The sequence below is a fragment of the Syngnathus floridae genome, chromosome 5, assembly GCF_059516105.1.
Source record: "Syngnathus floridae isolate MCC-2025c chromosome 5, RoL_Sflo_1.0, whole genome shotgun sequence".
NCBI classification, from domain to species: domain Eukaryota; kingdom Metazoa; phylum Chordata; class Actinopteri; order Syngnathiformes; family Syngnathidae; genus Syngnathus; species Syngnathus floridae.
The window spans coordinates 16,594,628-16,616,709 of record NC_142417.1 but is presented as its reverse complement, the minus strand read 5'-3'; the positions used below and the strand labels follow the sequence as shown (position 1 = coordinate 16,616,709).

The 22,082-nt window shown below is 44.7% G+C and overlaps 2 protein-coding genes and 1 long non-coding RNA gene across 9 annotated transcripts in view; 2 read left to right on the top strand and 1 right to left on the bottom strand.

The window, feature by feature from the left end:
• The window catches only part of dph7 (diphthamide biosynthesis 7), a 32,461-nt gene extending 15,189 nt beyond the window's left edge, over positions 1-17,272 (bottom strand). Inside the window, exons 1-6 of one of the 2 annotated variants that reach the window (XM_088376566.1) lie at positions 17,056-17,272; positions 16,634-16,813; positions 15,798-15,928; positions 2,300-2,387; positions 1,184-1,278; positions 934-1,094 (exon numbers count right to left, since the gene is read on the bottom strand). In XM_088376566.1, the coding sequence (XP_088232692.1) occupies positions 934-1,094; positions 1,184-1,278; positions 2,300-2,387; positions 15,798-15,928; positions 16,634-16,765 (607 nt within the window). In that variant the 5' untranslated portion in view covers positions 16,766-16,813; positions 17,056-17,272. The remainder of the gene's footprint in view (positions 1-933; positions 1,095-1,183; positions 1,279-2,299; positions 2,388-15,797; positions 15,929-16,633; positions 16,814-17,055) is intronic. The other variant, XM_088376567.1, reaches the window with a different exon arrangement.
• LOC148398419 (uncharacterized) lies at positions 7,123-9,075 on the top strand. Of its 4 annotated transcripts, none has more exons than XR_015858665.1 (4): positions 7,123-7,232; positions 7,673-7,852; positions 7,916-8,429; positions 8,520-9,075. It is a non-coding gene; the product is annotated as an uncharacterized LOC148398419 (long non-coding RNA). The 4 variants fall into 4 exon arrangements; XR_015858663.1 differs by having other exon boundaries at positions 7,127-7,232; positions 7,954-8,429; XR_015858664.1 differs by having other exon boundaries at positions 7,141-7,232; positions 7,673-8,429; positions 8,520-8,838; positions 8,911-9,075.
• Positions 17,273-17,463: 191 nt separating the features above from the next.
• Positions 17,464-22,082, top strand: part of sh3glb2a (SH3-domain GRB2-like endophilin B2a) — a 53,083-nt gene continuing 48,464 nt past the window's right edge. For all 3 annotated transcript variants that reach the window (XR_015858661.1, XM_088376568.1, XM_088376569.1), the window contains exons 1-2: positions 17,464-17,609; positions 18,066-18,207. Coding sequence is in view for 2 of the 3 variants with exons in the window: in XM_088376568.1 (XP_088232694.1) it covers positions 17,547-17,609; positions 18,066-18,207 (205 nt within the window). In the remaining variant the exon portion in view is untranslated. The remainder of the gene's footprint in view (positions 17,610-18,065; positions 18,208-22,082) is intronic.

The following is a 22,082-nucleotide window of genomic DNA, read 5'->3' as shown; positions in this document are numbered from 1 at the left end:
CCCCCTGGAGTCTATGACACTTTCCTAATAATCCAGGATTCTCTGCAGGTCTGTCGCCACAACCATTTTTATGTCATCCACGTCTTCAAAACTGGTCAGCGTTATGATCCCCTTTGCACTCACACGGGGCCAGGTCAGGCAAGTATGATAAGCTTACATTCAAGGGTAAAACTCTCAGACTGGGTTTGGAATGTATCTTCGCTGTCACCAGTCCTGGAACATTTCTGACACGCCTTGAAAGTCTGTCATTTTATCATAATAGAATATAATTTTCTTGTAGGACAGCAGTTATAGATGTTTTCAGGAAGAGACCAGTTTAATGGCTAAATTATGTGAAAAGTCTGATTAACACTGCCTTTTATCCCTTTTCAAATGACACTTCATCTATTGTCATATTCATTCCTAACCAAAAGTTGGCCTTAAGGGGGAAGTCAACCCCAAAATGTTCATTACAATAATATGTTGTATGTGCTCCCGCTAGTCTAGACATGGCATTCTGATTAATATTGCGTTTGTGGACTATGAGTCAAGTAGCAACATTCACCCGTTTTAAATCCATCTCAGGGGGCGGCCATTTCGCCACTTGCTGTTGACTGAAAATGACACCACAGTTACCATGTTGCAGGTCAAAACCAATCATGGCTCAGCTTCAGAAAACTAATTAATTCTGTTGAATTCATATTCCACAAACAAAACATTAATTAGAACACTGTGTTACGAATAGTTGAACATAGAAGAACAGAACATATGACAAAGAAAATTTGGGGGTTGACTTCACTAAACACTAAAAGTTGAAAAAAACTGCCAAATCTGGAGTAATTTGAGGTATAATGGTCATTATAACAACAGAGAAAAAAGTTTAAAAAAAACTTGAACCAGCATGTATTTGTGTGCAACTGTGACAGAAACAACTTCTGGAAAAGGTGCAGTTACCCGAGTAGATCAACTGTGTGTCCCAGTAGGAGAAGGCTGAGATCCAAGCCTCAAAGTCGTGGGCCTTCCACTGTGCCAAAGTCATTAGGGCACCTTCATCCAAAGAGAGCACACTGACGCAACCGGCAGAGTCGCTGCACACCACCCTCACATCACTACTGCTGACAAGAGCAGGGGGTATAAAAATATGCCTACTGCACCATTAACTGTCAAAAGCAAAGCCAGGTGTGGAGCATTCAGAGTTCCATACCTGTCCATTCTTCCAGTGGACCAATCTAAGGACAGAGCCAGCTGTCCTGCTCCCAGATCCATGTTGCTCAGAGTCTGCAGGTTACTGCTGCCTTTCTACTGAATAGACAGTTATTGTGTAGATCATTGGTCTCCAAACCCCGGGATGCGGACCGGTAACGGTCCGTGGATCATTTGGTACCGGACCACACAAGAAAGTATGAATAACTTGCATTATTTTCATTTTATTTATCTGAGTCTGAACGATTTTTTATTTTGAAAAATGGACCTGATTCTCTCCTACACCTCGTGATGTTAACAAAACAACATTACTCACGTTACATTGTTGGCGTGATGTTACGAGGACGCTGCGCGTAACGTTGCATAGGTGTTCGCATATAGAATGGAACTAAGCATTAAAGGGTGTGTTGGAACCGTGATGTGTGTTCTTTCTATTCCTCGTTTTTAGGAATATGTTCAGCAAAGTTTTTTGGGACACACCTGGGTCTCCTTTTCTTTGGCACCACAATACCATTGTTTTTATGCCGGTCGTATCATTTTATTTTTTTGTATTTATCCGCCACACCTTAAAAGACGAGGCAACCTAAAAAAGTCGTTCTGGGGATTTAAGATACAGCAGGCCTCCATTTCCCAAACTTTTTTTTTTTTGTCCCTTTTTTGTTGGCACCACATCCACTCGGTGTTCAAATTGGCTCCCTAATACTCTTTGAAGACATCAGGCTATATGGAAAAAACAGTATGGTGACGTTTAGGATTGTAGTTGGTCTGTTTTGCGGAAATGGGATTGTAGTGTGATCGCGGACGATTTTTGCGACGAAAACGTCTAAAAACAATGTGCAGTCTGTGATTATTTGATTTATTGATACTTTCGACATTTTACTTTATTTTTTTATAGAATATTTTTTAGAAGTTTTCTCTTCAAAAATCGGGACGTCATTAAACACCGGTCTGTGAAATTACTGTCTGACAAAAAACAGTCTGTGGTGCTAAAACGTTTGGGGATCGCTGGTGTAGATAACCAACAACGTCGTCAGAGTTAAAAGACAGCCCATCGGAATGCAGAAAAGAAACAGCTTCCAGTATGTCATATTGATTCCTCATGTGTCACATTTCTCACCTGGCAGTTTGCAAGTGCATACAACTGCACTTCTCCTGTAGCAGCAGCCAGTCCCAGAATGACTTTTTCTGACACAGGCACATGGCACCTGAGGAGGTAAGTAAATGATTCTTTAGCTCAGCAACATTAGGATGCGGTCAGAGTCAACGACTGAGGGCGTGTTCAAAAATTCACGCTGATACCTCTGCGAGTGGTCGTGTTCAGAGAGGAATAGCATGCCCTCCTTCCATTAATTTATAAACGCACTGCCGCACCATGTCTCAAGTTGGAGAGATGAGTGCACGCAGTGCCACTTAGATTTTGCTGCACTCCGAATTTCCGAAAGGCATTATTCGAGCGACACACTGAATTTCCGAGCGGTTTTGGTGGTTGCGCACCCTAGTGGTATGATATGGTTGGGACACACTAGTCCCCAGATGCATTGACACATCACTCACAACACATATTTGTGTACAGTATATTTTCCCCGGCAATACTGTCAGACAATTCACATGTAAGATCACGTTCAAGCCAGAGGGGGACATAACACATTTACAGATCTGTGCACATTTGCAAATTTAATTCACAGATTTGTAAATCTCCGTGAGTCGTCACCTTATCGTGGTGGAGGGGTTTGCGTGCCCCTATGATCCTAGGAGCCATGTTGTCAGGGGCTTCATGCCCCTGGTAAGGTCACCCATGGCAAACGGGTCCTAGGTGAGGGGCCAGACAAAGCACGGCTCACAAAACCCCTTATGACGATTAAGAAAATTGGATCTGGTTTTCCCTCGCCCGGACGCGGGTCACCAGGGCCCCCCTCTGGAGCCAGGCCTGGAGGCGGAGCATGAAGGCAAGCGTCTGGTGGCCGGGCCTTCACCGATGGGGCCCGGCCGGGCACAGCCCGAAAAGGAAACGTGGGTCCCCCTTCCCATGGGCTCACCACCTGTGGGAGGAGCCTGAGCTGGTGTGCGAGGCAGAAAAGTTCCGACTAGACATAGTCTGACTTGCCTCCACGCACAGATTAGGTTCCGGTACAAGCCCTCTCGAGAGGGGCTGGACTCTCTTGCACTCTGGAGTTGCCCACGGTGAGAGGCGTCGAGCAGGTGTGGGTATACTTATTGCCCCCCGGCTGGGCGCCTGCACATTGGAGTTCACCCCGGTGAACGAGAAGGTAGCCTTCCTCCGCATTCAGGTGGGGGGACGGGTCCTGACTGTTGTTTGTGTCTATGCACCAAACAGCAGCTAAGAGTACCCACCCTTTTTGGAGTCCCTGGAGGAAGTGCTGGAGAGCGCTCCTTCTGGGGACTCCATCGTTCTACTGGGTGACTTCAATGCTCACGTGGGCAGTGACAGTGAGACCTGGAAGGGCGTGATTGGGAGGAACGGCCCCCGCGAACTGAACCCGAGCGGTGTTCTATTATCCGACCTCTGTGCTCGACACGGATTTTCTATAATGAACACCATGTTCAAACATAAGGGTGTTCATGTGTGCACTTGGCCGCAGTTCGATGATCGACTTTGTAGTCGTGTCATCGGATTTCCGGCCGCATGTTTTGGACACTCGGGCGAAGAGAGGGGCGGAGCTGTCAACTGATCACCACCTGGTGGTGGGTTGGCTCCGATGGTGGGGGAAGATGCCGGTCCGACCTGGCAGACCCAAACGCTCTGTGAGGGTCTGCTGGGAACGTCAGGCAAAATCCCCTGTCAGGAAGAGCTTCAACTCCCACCTCCGGCAGAGCTTTTCCCACATCCCGGGGTAGGCGGGGGACATTGAGTCCGAGTCGACCATGTTCTGTGCCTCCATTGTTGAGGCGGCTGACCGGAACTGTGGCCGTAAGGTCGTTGGTGCCTGTCGTGGCGGCAATCCCTGAACCCGCTGGTGGACACCGGCAGTAAGGGATGCCGTCAAGCTGAAGCAGGAGTCCTATCGGGCCGTTTTGGCCTGCGGGACTCCGGAGGCAGCTGACAAGTACCGGATGGCCAAGCGGAACGCGGCTTCGGCAGTTGTTGAGGCAAAAACCCGGGCGTGGGAGGAGTTTGACGGGGCCATGGAGAATGACTTCCGGACGGCTTCGAGGAAATTCTGGTCCACCATCCGGCGTTTCAGGAGGGGGAAGCAGTGCAACGTCAACACTGTTTACAGTGGGGATGGCGTGCTGCTGACCTCGACTCGGGACGTCGTGAGTCGGTGGGGAGAATACTTTGAAGACCTCCTCAATTCCACCTACACGCCTTCCATTGTGGAAGCAGGGCCTGGGGACTCCAAACGCACTCTCCAATCTCTGGGGTCAACGTCACTGAGGGAGTTAAAAAACTCCTCGGTGGCAAGGCCCCAGGGGTGGATGAGATCCGCCCGGAGTTCTTAAGGGCTCTGGGTGTTGTGGGGCTGTCATGGCTGACACGCTTCTACAACATTGCGTGGACATCGGGGACAGTACCTGTGGATTGGCAGACTGGGGTGGTGGTTCCCCTCTTTAAAAAGGGGGACCGGAGGGTGTGTTCCAATTACAGGGGAATCACACTCCTCAGCCTCCCTGGTAAGGTCTATTCAGGGGTGCTGGAGAGGAGGGTCCGTCGGGAGGTCGAACTTCGGATTCAGGAGGAGCAGTGTGGCTTTCGTCCTGGCCGTGGAACAGTGGACCAGCTCTACACCCTCGGCAGGATCCTCGAGGGTGCATGGGAGTTCGCCCAACCAATCCACGTGTGTCTTGTGGACTTGAAGAAGGCGTTCCACCGTGTCCCTCGGGAGGTTCTGCAGAGGGTGCTTCGGGAGTACGGGGTGCCGAGCCAACTGATAAGGGCGGTTCGGTCCCTGTATCACCGATGCCAGAGTTTGGTCCGCATTTCTGGCAGTAAGTCGGATTCATTCCCAGTGAGGGTTGGACTCCGCGCAGCCGAGGCGTTGAGGGGGTCCGGTTTGGGGACCTCAGCATTGCGTCTCTGCTTTTTGCAGACGACGTGGTGCTGCTGGCTTCTTCAGGCAGTGATCTCCAGCTCTCACTGGAGCGGTTCGCAGCAGAGTGTGAGGCGGTCAGGATGAGGGTCAGCACCTCCAAATCCGAGTCCATGGTCCTTGATCGGAAAAGGGTGGAATGCCCTCTCCGGATCGGGGATGAGATCCTGCCCCAAGTGGAGGAGTTTGTATCTTGGGGTCTTGTTCACGAGTGAGGGGAGGATGGAGCGCGAGATCGACAGGCGGATCGGTGCAGCGTCGGCAGTAATGCGGACTCTGTCCCGGTCCGTCGTGGTAATTAGAGAGCTGAGCCAAAAGGCAAATCTCTCAATTTACCGGTTGATTTACGCTCCTACCCTTACCTATGGTCACGAGCTATGGGTCGTGACCGAAAGAACGAGATCCCGGATACAAGTGGCCGAAATGAGTTTTCTCCGCAGGATGTCCGGGCTCTCCCTTAGAGATAGGGTGAGAAGCTCGGTCATCCGGGAGAGACTCGGAGTAGAGTAGCTACTCCTCCACGTTGAGAGGAGCCAGATGAGGTGACTCGGGCATCTCATCAGGATGCCTCCTGGACGCCTCCCTGGGGAGGTGTTCCGGGCATGTCCCACCGGTAGGAGGCCCCGGGGACGACCCAGGACGCGCTGGAGAGACTATGTCTCTCAGCTGGCCTGGGAACGCCTTGGGATCCCCCGGGATGAGCTGGATGAAGTGGCTGGGGAGAGGGAAGTATGGGAGTCCCTCCTGAAGCTGCTGCCCCCGCGAACCGACCCCGGATAAGCGGAAGATGGATGGATGGATGGATGGATGGATGGATGGATGGATGGATGGATGGATGGATGGATGGATGGATGGATGGATGGATGGATGGAAATCTGACTGTGAATTTGTACCTGCGTGAAGTTGGCCCCCCCAACCTCGCAAAATTTAAGGAAAATAGTCTGATTCGTTTGTGCTTCGTTTGTGCCGGTTTGTGCAGCAAAAATCATCGTTTGTGCTGCTATGGTTTTTTAGTTATGAACGATTATTTTATAGGTCATCCAGAGTTCACCCAGCCCCCCCTTTCCCCCCAAATGGACCCAAAATGGTACCGTCCGTTTGTGCTTCGTTTGTGCTGGTTTGTGCAGCAAAAATTTTCGTTTGTGCTGCTTTCGTTTCGGAGATATTACACATTTATTTTTTAGCGATGACGTCATCGAGCCTCCCCTTTTCCTCCAAATGGACCCAAATTGGTACCGTTCGTTTGTGCTTCGTTTGTGCTTGTTTGTGCAGCAAAAAGTTTCGTTTGTGCTGCTTCCGTTTCGGAGATATTAGGCATTTAATTTCTAGCGATGACGTCACCGTGAACTTGGCCCCCCCTTTTTCTCCAAATGGACCCAAAATGGTACCGTTCGTTTGTGCTTCGTTCGTGCTCGTTTGTGCAGCAAAAAGTTTCGTTTGTGCTGCTTCCGTTTCGGAGATATTAGGCATTAAATTTCTAGCGATGACGTCACCGTGAACTTGGCCCCCCCTTTTTCTCCAAATGGACCCAAAATGGTACCGTTCGTTTGTGCTCGTTTGTGCAGCAAAAAGTTTCGTTTGTGCTGCTTCCGTTTCGGAGATATTAGGCATTTAATTTCTAGCGATGACGTCACCGTGAACTTGGCCCCCCCTTTTTCTCCAAATGGACCCAAATTGGTACCTTTCGTTTGTACTTCGTTTGTGCTGGTTTGTGCAGCAAAAACTTTCGTTTGTGCTGCTTCCGTTTCGGAGATATTAGGCATTTAATTTTTAGCGATGACGTCACCGTGAACTTGGCCCCCCTTTTTTCTCCAAATGGACCCAAATTGGTACTTTTCGTTTGTGCTTCGTTTGTGCTCGTTTGTGCAGCAAAAACTTTTGTTTGTGCTGCTACGGTTTTGCAGATATTACACATTTAATTTATAGAGATGACGTCACCGTATTTCGTCGCGAATTTCAAGCTCCCGGACTGGAATGCTCCTGATGTAGGACGAATACAAGGTAAATATGTTCTTTGTCTTTATTTCTTCTTTTTATCTTGCAGAAAATTTTCACTGCGGGAAATGGCTTTTGGTACGAGGATATTTCTGTACTTATCTTTTTATTGTGCTTATTGATTAATTCCCTTGTTATCATTACACCCATATGATCATTATTTTCAATTAAATCTGACATGTAAAAGGTTCACTGCAACCTAAATACCTGGTGAGTCTATGTTTGTTCCAAAACATTAATTAATGCAACAATTAATACATGTATGTGAAATTGATGACAGCCAGAAAAAGAAACTTGAAAACGTGAAAAAATAACTTTCTTTGTCAAAGGGAACATCATCAACATTTTTTTACAACAATTCAAACAATGTATCACTGCAATGTGCAGAACACAGCATGCGGGAAGATTTTAGTGTTTACTGATGCTGCTTTCACTCCACTTCCCAGGTCATTATAGATCTCCCAGGCATATGCAGTCCTCCTGCAGTATGCCACATAATGGCCAAGAGAATCCTGGGTCAGTCCTGGTTCAAAGCCAATGACAGCTCTTAAAGTAAATGTCTTCTCTTTTAGCTCCAGACTGGAGGGAAATTCAAGCAAGGCAACTTCCTTGCAACTGCTACCAAGGTCAGTGTCAATCCACACAAACTCTCCCAGATTGTAGCTGTGAGTGACATTACCTGAACACAGAGCCTTGCCTGTACTGTCGTCCTGTGTTTCGAATGAAGACGGACACTGGGAAGGGTTTTCTATTGGCCTGAGGCAGAGAGAGTCAGGAAGACTGAGTCCCTCTTCAGCAGCAGTCTGAAGAGAAGTCATGCCACAGGTCTGTAGGACAGCAATGTTTACACAAACAAATGAAACTTGCCTCGTTACTTGTTGGCTTAAACTGCAGTACTGTGAGGAGCATTGTTTTATCAAATGAACACTTGGGATATTCCTCATTGCGCTCTCAATTACAGTGGAGATGTGGCATTGTGCATCAATTTGGAGAGCACCAGGGGTCAGGAGGACAGGTTTGAATATTTGCCCCAGCAGTTCTGCCCTCTGTGAGTATACCTGTTGGTTCACACCCTGTGTTGTGATGGTTTTCACCAGGTGGAGGAATTGGTTCCCATGTTCATAGTTCAGAACAGTCTTTTCAAATGAAAAACTTTCACAGAAAGAACAGCATAAGCATTGCAAGACAGAATCAAATGCACAGGTATTGAGCACAAACACTTTTGATGTGCGAAATTTAACAGGCTGTTGATGATTCCCGTTTTTCAACAATGGTATCTTGACTTTTTTCCAGCCCACTCGTGTATCAATATGCAGCCATTCAGGACAAGGAGAAAGATATGACGTGATCTTTCTTTTCTTCGGTGGGACCGCTAAACCTCTCCAGTTTTCAACTGCACTGTCAGTAGATGCATCTGGCTCCGCTTCAGGATGAGATTTTTTTTACCTTTTGTTTACTACTTCAGTTTGAGAAGTACTGCAGACGTTGTCAGGCTCTTTGACAGTCGTGGCATCACACTCATCCTTTTCACTTTTTTGTTTTGCGAAGCAAATCCGCATGTTTCCTTCAATGAAGGAAAGATGACGAGCAACAAACCGGTCCACACGAATGGGTAGGCTTTCATGCTTGAAAAGGCCTTTTTTTATGTTTTTGAACTCTGCTTCAACAGCTGCGGAACTTGCAGTGATGCTGGTGCTTTTGAAGAGAGGGACCATTATTGCTGTCCAGAGTGGCAAGTAACTTCCAAGTCTTGTTATTTGGGGAATAATCTCAGGGAGGAAGTGGATGTTGTCTCTATCCCCATCAGCCATGGCAAGTGACCTGCTCTCCTCACATATTTCTGTCACCCACTGTCGGACATTACTTGGCCATTATGTGGCATACTGCAGGAGGACTGCATATGCCTGGGAGATCTATAATGACCTGGGAAATGGAGTGAAAGCAGCATCAGTAAACACTAAAATCTTCCCGCATGCTGTGTTCTACACATTGCAGTGATACATTGTTTGAATTGTTGTAAAAAATGTTGATGATGTTCCTTTTGACAAAGAAAGTTATTTTTTCACGTTTTCAAGTTTCTTTTTCTGGCTGTCATCAACTTCACATACATGTATTAATTGTTGCATTAATCAATGTTTCGGAACAAACATAGACTCACCAGGTATTTAGGTTGCAGTGAACCTTTTACACGTCAGATTTAATTGAAAATAATGATCATATAGGCGTAATGATAACAAGGGAATTAATCAATAAACACAATAAAAAAATAAGAATAGAAATATCCTCGTACCAAAAGCCATTTCCCGCAGTGAAAGTTTTCTGCAAGATAAAAAGAAGAAAAAAAGACGAAGAACATATTTACCTTGTATTCGTCCTACATCAGGAGTATTCCAGTCCAGGAGCTTGAAATTCGCGACGAAATACGGTGACGTCATCACTATAAATTAAATGTGTAATATCTGCAAAACCTTGGCAGCACAAACGAAACTTTTTGCAGCACAAACCAGCACAAACGAAGCCCAAACGAACGGCACTATTTTATTTTGGGTCCATTTGGAAGTAAATAGGGGGGCGGGGCTACGTGATGTCATCGCTATTAAATAAATGTGTAATATCTCCGAAACGAAAGCAGCACAAACGAAAGTTTTTGCTGCACAAACCAGCACAAACGAAGCACAAACGAAAGGTACCAATTTGGGTCCATTTGGAGAAAAAGGGGGGGCCAAGTTCACGGTGACGTCATCGCTAGAAATTAAATGCCTAATATCTCCGAAACGGAAGCAGCACAAACGAAACTTTTTGCTGCACAAACCAGCAAAAACGAAGCACAAACGAAAGGTACCAATTTGGGTCCATTTGGAGAAAAGGGGGGGGCCAAGTTCACGGTGACGTCATCGCTAGAAATTAAATGCCCAATATCTCCGAAACGGAAGCAGCACAAACGAAACTTTTTGCTGCACAAACCAGCACAAACGAAGCACAAACGAACGGTACCATTTTGGGCCCATTTGGGGAAAAGGGGGGGCCAAGTTCACCGTGACGTCATCGCTAGAAATTAAATGCCTAATATCTCCGAAACGGAAGCAGCACAAACGAAACTTTTTGCTGCACAAACGAGCACAAACGAAGCACAAACGAACGGTACCATTTTGGGTCCATTTGGAGAAAAAGGGGGAGGCCAAGTTCACGGTGACGTCATCGCTAGAAATTAAATGCCCAATATCTCCGAAACGGAAGCAGCACGAACAAATTTTTTTGCTGCACAAACCAGCACAAACGAAGCACAAACGAACGGTACCAATTTGTGTCCATTTGGAGGAAAAGGGGGGGCTCGATGACGTCATCGCTAAAAAATAAATGTGTAATATCTCCGAAACGAAAGCAGCACAAACGAAAATTTTTGCTGCACAAACCAGCACAAACGAAGCACAAAAGGACGGTACCATTTTGGGTCAATTTGGGGGGAAAGGGGGGGCTGGGTGAACTCTGGATGACCTATAAAATAATCGTTCATAACTAAAAAACCATAGCAGCACAAATGATGATTTTTGCTGCACAAACCGGCACAAACGAAGCACAATCAGACTATTTTCCTTAAATTTTGTGAGGTTGGGGGGGCCAACTTCACGCACGTTGAATTTGTGAATCTGGGTAAATATACTACTGTAATTTCCAGACTATAAATCGCGTTTTTTCTCATAGTTTGGGTGGGGGGGGCGACTTATACTCAGGAGCGAGTTTTTTTTCACAAATTTTTACTTGATCATTAAGACATCACTTACAAGTATAGTTGACCACTTCCCATGTTATTTTTAGTATAGTTGATTACTTCCCATGCTTTTATATCTTTATCTTGAACATATTCAAAACATAAAAAATAGAGAAAACATCAAATAAAGCAATTAACACTTTAAAGCTCCATATCCAAGTCCACTGTCCGCTGTATGTACACTTGCTCCATTTTTGCTCCTCTTATATTTATTATTATTTGTTTATTTATCATTTATTCAACACTCTTATTTATTCATTGTTTGTGCCTTCTTGTTTTTTTTTGAGTTGCTTGTATGCATATGTGTACTATCTCACCGAGGGATAGTGGGAACGTACCGTATTTGCCGGTGTACAGGTCGACTCGGTGTATAAGTCGACCCCCTAAAATTCGACGGAAATTTACGATTTTATGATATATCCTTTGTATAAGTCGAGCTCAATTGTTGCATTATATTAAACTTCAAAATTCAATATGCGAAATTTATTGACGAAATGTGTTCAAATTCCGGGAGGCCGTGCGCATGCGGCTGTTTATAAGCACCGCGGAGGAGATCGCGGCCGGCGAGCTCGCGCACGCCACCCGGCACCAACGGGAGGCCGGTGTTGTGCTCGATTTGGTTCCCCCGTGAGATTTTGTTCCCCCTGCCGCGGGAGCGCGCACGCCTTGTTTGGAAAGCGAAAAACCGATCCCGTACGGCGTCGTACGGCGTCAGCACTATGTTGTTTTCAATAAAAACATGAAGAATTCACGTTTGCGTCAGTCAATTTTAATTTTTATAAAGGATTATTCTCATTTGATGTCTTTAAATTCATCCGCGTTCTGCCATTGAAGCGGGGTGCATTCAAAGACCAGTCGTAAAGACGGAACACTCACTCACTTCACCAAAAAGCAACGATATAATTACGTGAGCTCTTTGCATAAACCTCGATGCAAAGAAACTCCTCCTTTTGGGTACCGTTACATGCTACAAGGAGTACCTGTTCAAATTTGCCACACTACCTGAGCAGACCCCCAGGAAGACAGAAAAAAAACAGCTGGAGTCTAGGACTCACCGTTCTCAAAATAAGGGGGGGGGGGGACATATCCTCACGGGCCACCCGTGAGGATATGTTCCCCCCCCTGTAACTTGGGCCAGGAATGAGGGAACCTGTTCAAATTTGCCACACTACCTGAGCAGACCCCCAGGAAGACAGAAAAAAAGCCAGTCGATGTCCAGGACTCACCGTTCTCAAAATGGGAGGGGGGCACAAATATTCACGCCTTGACATTTTTTATAGCGTTTCTGTTACAATTTTTATCCCACCACCTTTCACTTTGCTTGGGACAAAAGGAGCCTTCAGAACTGAAATTTCTTCTCAATTATTCATTCAAATCAATTCACTCAAATCATTGTCGTTATGAAAGATTTGATCACAAAACGTGTGTGGCTTTTTCTTCAATGAAAACGTTTGACATTGCTAGAGTGTCAGCTTTTAATTATATTGCGCTGTCATTTTAAAGCAAATTAATAAATGCAACAATATTAATTCGCTTTGAAAATACCTGAGTAATAAAATGGATGGATGAATGATGATTACAATTAAGAATAAAGTCTCCTTTGTAATATATACTCCTTGTAGCATGTAACGGTACCCAAAAGGAGGAGTTTCTTTGCATCGAGGTTTATGCAAAGAGCTCACGTAATTATATCGTTGCTTTTTGGTGAAGTGAGTGAGTGTTCCGTCTTTACGACTGGTCTTTGAATGCACCCCGCTTCAATGGCAGAACGCGGATGAATTTAAAGACATCAAATGAGAATAATCCTTTATAAAAATTAAAATTGACTGACGCAAACGTGAATTCTTCATGTTTTTATTGAAAACAACATAGTGCTGACGCCGTACGACGCCGTACGGGATCGGTTTTTCGCTTTCCAAACAAGGCGTGCGCGCTCCCGCGGCAGGGGGAACAAAATCTCACGGGGGAACCAAATCGAGCACAACACCTGTTATAGCTCCAAGCCGAGCGGATCGGCACTTTATAAGCACCGCGGAGGAGATCGCGGCGCCTCATTGGACTTCCAGCGGCCGGCGAGCTCGCGCACCCGCCCGGCACATCCGGGAGGCCGTGCGCACGAGCCAAGTGGCCAAAAATAGCCCCCGCCGAGCGGATCGGCTGTTTATAAGCACCGCGGAGGTGGTGGCGGCGCCTCATTCGACTTCCAGCGGCCGGCGAGCTCGCGCACCCGCCCGGCACATCCGGGAGGCCGTGCGCACGAGCCAAGTGGCCGAAAATAGCCCCCGCCGAGCGGATCGGCTGTTTATAAGCACCGCGGAGGTGGTCGCGGCGTCTCATTCGACTTCCAGCGGCCGGCGAGCTCGCGCACCCGCCCGGCACATCCGGGAGGCCGTGCGCACGAGCCAAGTGGCCGAAAATAGCCCCCGCCGAGCGGATCGGCTGTTTATAAGCACCGCGGAGGTGGTGGCGGCGCCTCATTCGACTTCCAGCGGGCCGCGCACTCGCGCACGCCGCCCGGTTCAAATTTTCTAAGTGCAACGCACAATGAGATGCATGAGAAACGGCCTTGGTTACCATCACATTTGAAGCGATGAATACGAAGTTAAATTTTATGACTCGGTGTATAAGTCGAGGTCGATTTTTTTCGGTCGATTTTGGATCGAAAAAGGTCGACCAATACACCGGCAAATACGGTAATTTCAATCTCTTTGTGTGTCTTGGTATATGGAAAAAAAAAAAAAAATCAACAATAAAGCAGACTTTGACTTTGATGAAACAACCAAATGAACAAAACAAAAAACTACATATGAAAAATATTATATTTTCAGACGAAACTGGATGAGGGCGCTCTAAATTTCACCGTTGGCTGTGACTCATCAACTGGGTGGGCTTAAGAAAAATGGCACCTAAAAGAAACTCATATTTTGCAGGTTACAAACCTCAAGTTGTAAAATATGCAGCTGAAAACAGTAATCGAGCAGCAGAAAGAAAGTTTGGAGAACCGTGATGTACCAATGGATTACTATTTCAAGTGACGTCAGTGGCACGGCGCGGCGGTTATTTACATAAAGGACAAACGTACCCACGTAAGGACTACCGGCATCATTAGCGGTGATCATTTGTAAGTGACACGGAGGACAAAGAGTTTCAAGGAATTAAGGATTTGGAGTGACATAGAAGGTTTGAAAAACTATTATGGCTTTTACGCACGCCCGGTCCTACTCTACTGAGTCGGGGGCCGGCGCTCGGCCGAGTGGCTGTCCGCGAACGGTGCATGGGGCTCGGACATGGCCATTACGCACGCTCGGTCCTATGCCATGGAGCTCTCGTGTCTGGAAGTCCACGCCACCACACGCTTGGAAGTTTGTTTTGTTTAATAAAGAGCTGTTTACCAAACCCACGTCTATCCTTGTACTTTGTTAACGCTACAATATAGTTATATACTAGATCTTAGATCTGTGGAATAAAGACGAGGCTGACGTCAGGGCGCACACGCGGCGATGTTGACAAAGGACGAGGAATTTGATCGATGGATTTAATGGATTTAAAGTGCACGGATGGTTTGATAATATTATTGGCTTATATTATAGTTATTTGAAATATAGTTTATCTATAGTTATATGAGCCAGTGGAATATTTTGAAGTGCAAGCGCCCTCAGCCGCGTGCACCCATTGTTGACAAAGAACGATTGATGGATTTAACGAATTGGAGTGACACCGATGGTTTTATAAACATGTTATTCATGTAATAGTTGTCCTTAATCACGCTACATGTTACGTCTGGCCCGTTCTCAGCTCTTTGTTTGTGTTTGTCACGTTAGCATACCTATCGTTTAGCCTGTTGTTGCTATTTAATGAATTGGAGTGACACCGATGGTTTTATAAACATGTTATTCATGTAATAGGTGTCCTTAATCACTCTATGTTACGTCAGGCCCGTTCTCAGCTCTTTGTTTGGGTTTGTCACGTTAGCATACCTATCGTTTAGCCTGTTGTTGCTATTTAATGAATTGGAGTGACACTGATGGTTTTATAAACGTTATTCATGTAATAGTTGTCCTTAATCACTCTATATGTTACGTCAGGCCCGTTCTCAGCTCTTTGTTTGTGTTTGTCACGTTAGCATACCTATCGTTTAGCCTGTTGTTGCTGTCGTTTAGCCTGTTGTTGCTCGTTCATGACTGTTTTTGGTGTGGGATTTTGTCGAATAAATTGCCCCCGAAAATGCGACTTATACGCCGGAGCGACTTATATATGTTTTTTTTCACTTTTTGGGGCATTTTATGGCTGGTGCGACTTATACTCCGGAGCGACTTATAGTCCGGAAAATACGGTATTTGTGACTCTGGTTATAGATTTGGGACTCGAGTCATGCATTTGCAAATGGTTCTTCTACAATAACTGTCCCATAACCCACGATAAGACAACACTGTTTGCATTATTGTTGTGATCTGATCGTTTCCTGGTTTATGTTTGCATCACACTTATTTGGCATAATTTTGTGAAGTTGTCCTAATGAATGTTTACTTGCAGTCTTCACAAGTCAAACTGTTTATTAAGTTAAAAATTATTTGAAGTACAAATACTGTCATATTAATTCACGGTTCATTTATGTACGCTACATCTGATATTGTTTATCGTAATGAATATTATTGCTTGTGTTTATGAAGAAAACAGATGACCTTGAAAAAATTATCACAATTTAAATCGTTCAAAATCGTTCAGCCCTCAAAGGAGAGGATACCACTGTCATTGTCAGCATCAGTTTGTTATTTATCTATGAATGTCTTGAAGGTTCTTACCATTTCAAATCTAAAATGGCAGGTGTTTCTATGCGCTGCAGCTCAGTGAGAGGAGGACTCAAAGCTTCTCGTTGATATTCAAAAAGGTACAAACGACCAGTCCGGCTCGGGGCAGCATCTTCTTCTCCTTTCTACAGCAGAAATGTAAAAGTGCAAATGTTCATCACTGTTCAGGAAAATGGAAACATTGTTTATAGTAGTCAGTTGACGGTATAAATTATTTAGCTTTGCAAAGCCAAGAATACTGTCGGCTGCTGATCCAAAACTTAATAACACAAGTTACTAAATAGATTGTCTCAATTGTTCATCCAACTCCATCAATACTTAATTAAAAGGAAGGCAGTGAGAACAGACAAGGTGTATGGCTGACAGACTCGAGCAATGGCTACAACAGTCATTCCCAAGCAAGGCATATTTCATATTTTTTGTGACATCTCTTGGTTGTGTGTTGTCAGATTTGTCGTGTAATTTATAGATGCCTGTTGGAAATGGAGCCACCTGGAGGCAAAGAGGGAGCCCAAAGAGGAGATATATGTATGGTTGTGGTGATGGAAGACTTAAAAGAATTGGAGTAAGCGCAGAGCTAGATGCAGAGGAGACATGTTGGTGATTTGCTGTGGTCAGTGATCAACCTTGAATCAACTCAAGTCGACTTTTGTTACATTTGAATTGTGAGTTGAAGAACCCATAGCACTGATGGCGTCAAGGGCAACCTCAGACTACTTCGTCCAGTCAAAAAAAGAAAAAAAAAAGGAATTGTTTGTGCTCCCAAAGAATAGCTGGAAATTTGATCGACGAGTACCAAACTAATAACACTACAGAGAAACGACACTCACCCCTTTTTGCAGCTGATAAGTGCCGCAGGCCAGGAATCTGTTGCAGTGCGAGACAGGGCACCACTCCACTGTGTCAGCACTCAGCTCTGTGTCAAACACTTGCAAACTGCGGGTTCGTGACTTCCAAGCCATGCCCAATTGCTCTGCATAACGTTACGCGCTGGTCCAACAGCCTGAAAGCTGTTTCATGTAAAGTTGGTCATTATTATCGTATCGATACTAAAACCAAGGGCAGATAAACAAAACAATATTCGGCTCACTTATCTGATAAATCGGTAGCTAGCTTAAAAGATAGTTAGCTTGACTGCAGTAATATATTACTCTATTCAACAGCGATTAAAACGCGACAACAGGACAAACACAAGTCTGCAACAATCGAACAATGAGAGAAATTTAAATAGATGTCGTATAAACAAACTCACGTTGCTTTCTTACGACCACAGAAGATGCTGGCATTCAGGTTGAGCAGCGCCACCTTGCTTTCCGGTGTATGCTCCACCCCATCGCAAAAAACAAAACAAAACAAAAAAACAAAAAACAAAACAAGACAAAAAAACAATACCACACCCGTGGTCATTTAAATGGTGCCCCAAAATTAAGCCAACATATTAATTATTGTTAGTGAGATAAAGCATAACATGACCCGTGACGAGTACACTTTTCAAAACATCATAAAAGCTAGTTTTGCATCGCAAAAAAAGTTGCAACTAAAACAATGTTTTGTGTGTTGCATATCTGTCTATGAAGAACATGATTACGAATGTGAGTAATTTGAATAATAATCATAATAATTGAGAAAAATGGGTGTTGACGTGACGTCTGACTGTCAGAGGTTCATAACTCGAGCCGCGACATCGCCTGTGTCCGGTGTGGAACACCTCCTCTTCTCTAGCCCTGCTCGGACATCAACACGATGGATTTTAACGTGAAGAGGCTTGCCATGGGTGCTGGGTTGCTTTTTACACGGGCTGTGCAGGTATAAAATCCCGCACTGGTTTTGCGGACCGATGCTTTGGCATTCTACCATATATTTCGAACCTATAATAATTCGCCGTGAAATGCTTCGTGTGTGTGTTTGTGTGTGTGTGTGTGTGTGTGTGTGTGTGTGTGTGTGTGTGTGTGTGTGTGTGTGCGCGCGCGCGCGCGCGCGCGCGTGCGTGCGCTTGTGTGTGTAGTTGCATGGCTAAAACGCTACCATAAATTGACATGGCGGATAAAACAACTTATCCACAATATGCATGCTTCGGTTCATGCTTACATTGCTTTTAGTTAGCATTGTTTTAGCCTGATTATACTACACTAAGAGTAAGACACATACATGTTGATGGCATGAGTGTCAGTGACAGAAGAATGACAGGTATTAGTTTCGTATTTGAAGATACAAAGGTTAAGGAAAAACGTGTTGCAGTAGATCGACTGCATGCTGCTTCAGTTTACAGGGGAGAAGCTGGGCCAGGTGGAGAAAACTGAGTTGGATGCTCACTATGAAAACCTAATGATCCGTGCGGACCGCACCAAAAACTGGACTGAGAAGATCTACAGACAAACAGTGGTCTTGCTGCAGCCCAACCCAAGTAAGACATCGTTTCACAAGATTGAAATCCTGAGGGATCAAATGAAAATGAAAAGTACATCTTATGAACAAGGGTGGACATAGCCAAATAAGATGAAGTGACTGCTCCTTTTGATATAATTTGAGTGAATTTCACTCATGTTAAACTAAAAAGTACAACCCCATACATACCACACTACACAAAATCAAATATTCTCAAAATATTCTCTGCCCTTATGCCATTTATCTACTCTTTCACAAGCTTCACTATGAAAAGTACTTAACTCAATCTGAACTGACATGGCTGTAAAATTCTACCTATGTAACATTGCAGCATGTGTACTGCTTATAGCAGGGGTGTCCAAACTCTTTTTAGTGAGGGCCAAATACAGAAAAATAAACAAAGGGCCGGGCCACACACTAGAGGTGACATACTGACACATGAATACTGTGTATTGTGAAAAACATTGCACTCAGTGGGAGCAGTGATGCTGTCTTTTGGATTGAAGGATGGCTGACATGTCAGGAGAAAGTTTGGTGGTTGAGACACAAAGGACTTCACAGAGATGGCTATCAGTTATTCTGGTTCTCAGTCTGCTTTTGTTCTGATTGAACAGAGAAAATGTTTGTTCACATATGTATGTCGAGCCGAACAGGCTCATCATTCTTTTTTCGTGGCGTCTCATCAGAGGAAACTTGGCATTATCCAAACTCTGATAGAATTCGGGGAGGGGGAGAAGCTGATGCTGACTCTTCAGAGAATCATCACATTGAAATTCAATCAGCTCTAACTGCAGACTCTCTTCCACTTCTTCTGCATCCACCAGGAAGGGGGTCGAGAACAGCTTGATTTGTTTTTCAATGACAGAAAAATCTTGGAAACGCTGGTTGAATTCCGTCATGAGAGAGGAAATCTCAGACACATATTTCTCCTTTTTAGCAGAAAGGTCAGCGTTTGGAAAAGCAGACTTGATTTCAGACAGCGCAGGGAAGTGTGCAGCATTAAAGCCTCGTAGTTGTGTCTCAAACAGGCGGAGCTTTACGCAGAAGGCTTTCATGTGCGCATGCAGGTGTGGCACCAGCTGTTCTTTGCCTTGTAGGTTCTTGTTCAGTGTATTCAGATGATGCGTAAGATCAACTAAAAATGCCAGGTCTGCCAGCCGCAGAGGGTCACTTAACTCATGAAGAGGTCGGCCCTTCTCTTTTAAAAACTGGTCGATTTCTGATCTCAGTGAAAAAAACGGCTGCAGCACAGAGCCGCGGCTGAGCCAGCGCACATCAGAGTGGTAGAGTACATCGTATTACGTATTCAGCATCCACATCAGATAGGAAAGCCTGAAATTCTCTGTGGTACAGTCCTCTCGCTCGAATTACGTTGACAGTTTTTACGACAGTGTTCATCACATCGCCCAGCTGGACAGTCTTGGCACACAGTGCTTCTTGGTGGATTATACAGTGCATCCTAACAGCCTCACCTCCGCTCTCTTTTACCTTGGCGCACTCCAACGATGCCATTCCTTTGCGCTCGCCAGTCATGGCCGGAGCTCCGTCCGTTGTTACTCCACAGAGCTTGTCCCATTTAAGCCCCATCTTTTCAACTGCCTCTGACACAGCTTCAAAAATATCTTTTCCCGTCGTTGTGCCTTTTAGGCTCATCATATCAAGCAGCTCCTCCGTACAGCAAAAATTATCATCTACTCCCCGCAAAAAAATTAACAGTTGCGCGGTGTCTGTGGCATCTGTGCTCTCATCGCATGCTATTGAGTAAAAATCAAAAGCACAAGCCTTGTCTCTCAGCTGGAGTTTCACTTTCGCTGACAAGTCCTCAATTCTCCGCACCACTGTGTTTCTGGATAAGCTCTCATTGTTGAAATCCGGCACTTTTTCTGGGCACATTACTTCTGTGACTTTGAGGCACTGCTGTATGAAATTACCGTCTAAAAACGGTTTGCCGTGCTGGGCAATAAGTTTAGCGACTTCATAACTTGCTCTTGTGGAGTTTTCCTATATTTTGTTGGCACGAAAAAAAAACTGCTGTTGAGCTTGCAGGCTAACTGCCATTTGCTTAACTTTCTGTGCTCGTTCAGCACCGGTGTACGATGTGTAGCTCTGATGTTTGGTCTCATAGTGCCGACGGACATTATACTCTTTCATCACAGCAACATCTTCATTACAAATCAAACAGAAACACTTTCCGTTGATTTCTTTGAAGAAATACCCATTTTCCCTCCGTGTTTGAAATCTTCTACACTCACTTGCAATTTTGCGTTTCTTTAGTGCAGCCATTTCTGGTGACTAGCGGTAAAGGTTTTTCTTCGCTTGATTTTGTTTGTTTGGCGGGCTCCATCTAGTGTTGAAACTGAGAAGTGCAACAGAGTTGAGCTCAAGCTTCTTGTGCGGGCCATATTCAATTATGTTTTCAGAATTTGCTGCGGGCCAATAAAAACTGGACCGCAGGCCGCAGTTGGCCCGCGGGCCGTAGTTTGGACACCCCCCTATAGTATGGGGCACCCAATCTTGTTTTTCCTGTCAGCCCATTGAAGAGCCTTTTGAGCTTTGAAAACCAGAACTCAACAGAATCCATTTAGTAGGTAGAAACAAACAAGACTAGGGGGTTACACCCCCTAACACAATTTTCTCTTTGTTTTATATTAGCATTTATGAAAATACCACAGCGTAAATCTTTGCTATTTTTTTAAGGTAAGGACCAAACCCAGAGACAGATCACAAAAATTTGCAACTAATGGACCTTTGAAAGAAAAAACAATTTTTTTTTTAGAATGGCCTCTAATGATGAATTGTGGCTAAATGTACCCACAGTACTAAAACATTTTAACCATCCTTTTTGTAGTGCTTGTCCTCATTAAGCTTGTGGGTGAGCTGGAGCCTATTCCAGTTGACTTTGACAGAAAAGCAATGTACACACAAATCGGACTGAAGCTAATTGCAGTGCCGATTAGACAAAATAATACTTTACATTTACATTCACACCTACATACAATTTACTCTTCAATTAACCTACTACACATGGATGTTACTGAAATGTGTTAAGAAGCTGGAGTGCCTTGAGTAACATGCAAACTCCACACAGGAAGGTTGTAGCCGATATATACATTTGGTTTACATCGCTGCGTTGGAACGGATCAACGTTGTAAACCAAGGACCCCCTGTATAGTAAAATATGTTAAAACAGTTTTCAAAAATAAATGTGTTGCACATAGCTCTTTTCATTTAGTGTAGCTTACATTAATCAGCAAGCTGTCACCAAATGATCAGGTGTGAACTTCCACGGGCAATAGCATCTTGAGAGTTTACCATCATTGCTTTCACCAATATCAACCCCACAAGGAGCCATGCCTGCCTATCAGACCTCAACATTGTTGGAAAAGTTCATTTTCTACATTAACTATTTCAAAGTTCAGTTCACAACTTTTAAAATGAACTAGTTCAGTCCAAAGTTCATTGTTGAAAAAAATAAAAGGTTTATAGTTCTTATCTTTCCCCCAATCAAAATTAAGGTTGCTGCGAGCTGTTACCCTCTGGCAAATCGTAATTTTCACCCATTCCATTCACACGAGTATCTAGGTGCTGCTATTGCCTTACAATCTTCAATTCAATAGAAAATTGCTTGAATTGTCTTTTTCTTTAATGAATTGAAACAAAAACATGACTGAGGTCCAGAATGTGCAAACACAAAAACGATCTGCCGTAGGTGCCAGACTGAGGTTGGAAACAAAAGATGTACAAATGAAGTGCAAAACATTTAAAATTACATTATACTTGCTTTAACTAACTTTTAATTCATAGTGGATGTATTATTTCTTAACTTTTTTTGCTCAAAGTACCAGCAAATGTTTGTAATTTGATACATAAAAGAGCGAAGGGTGCAAAGCCCAA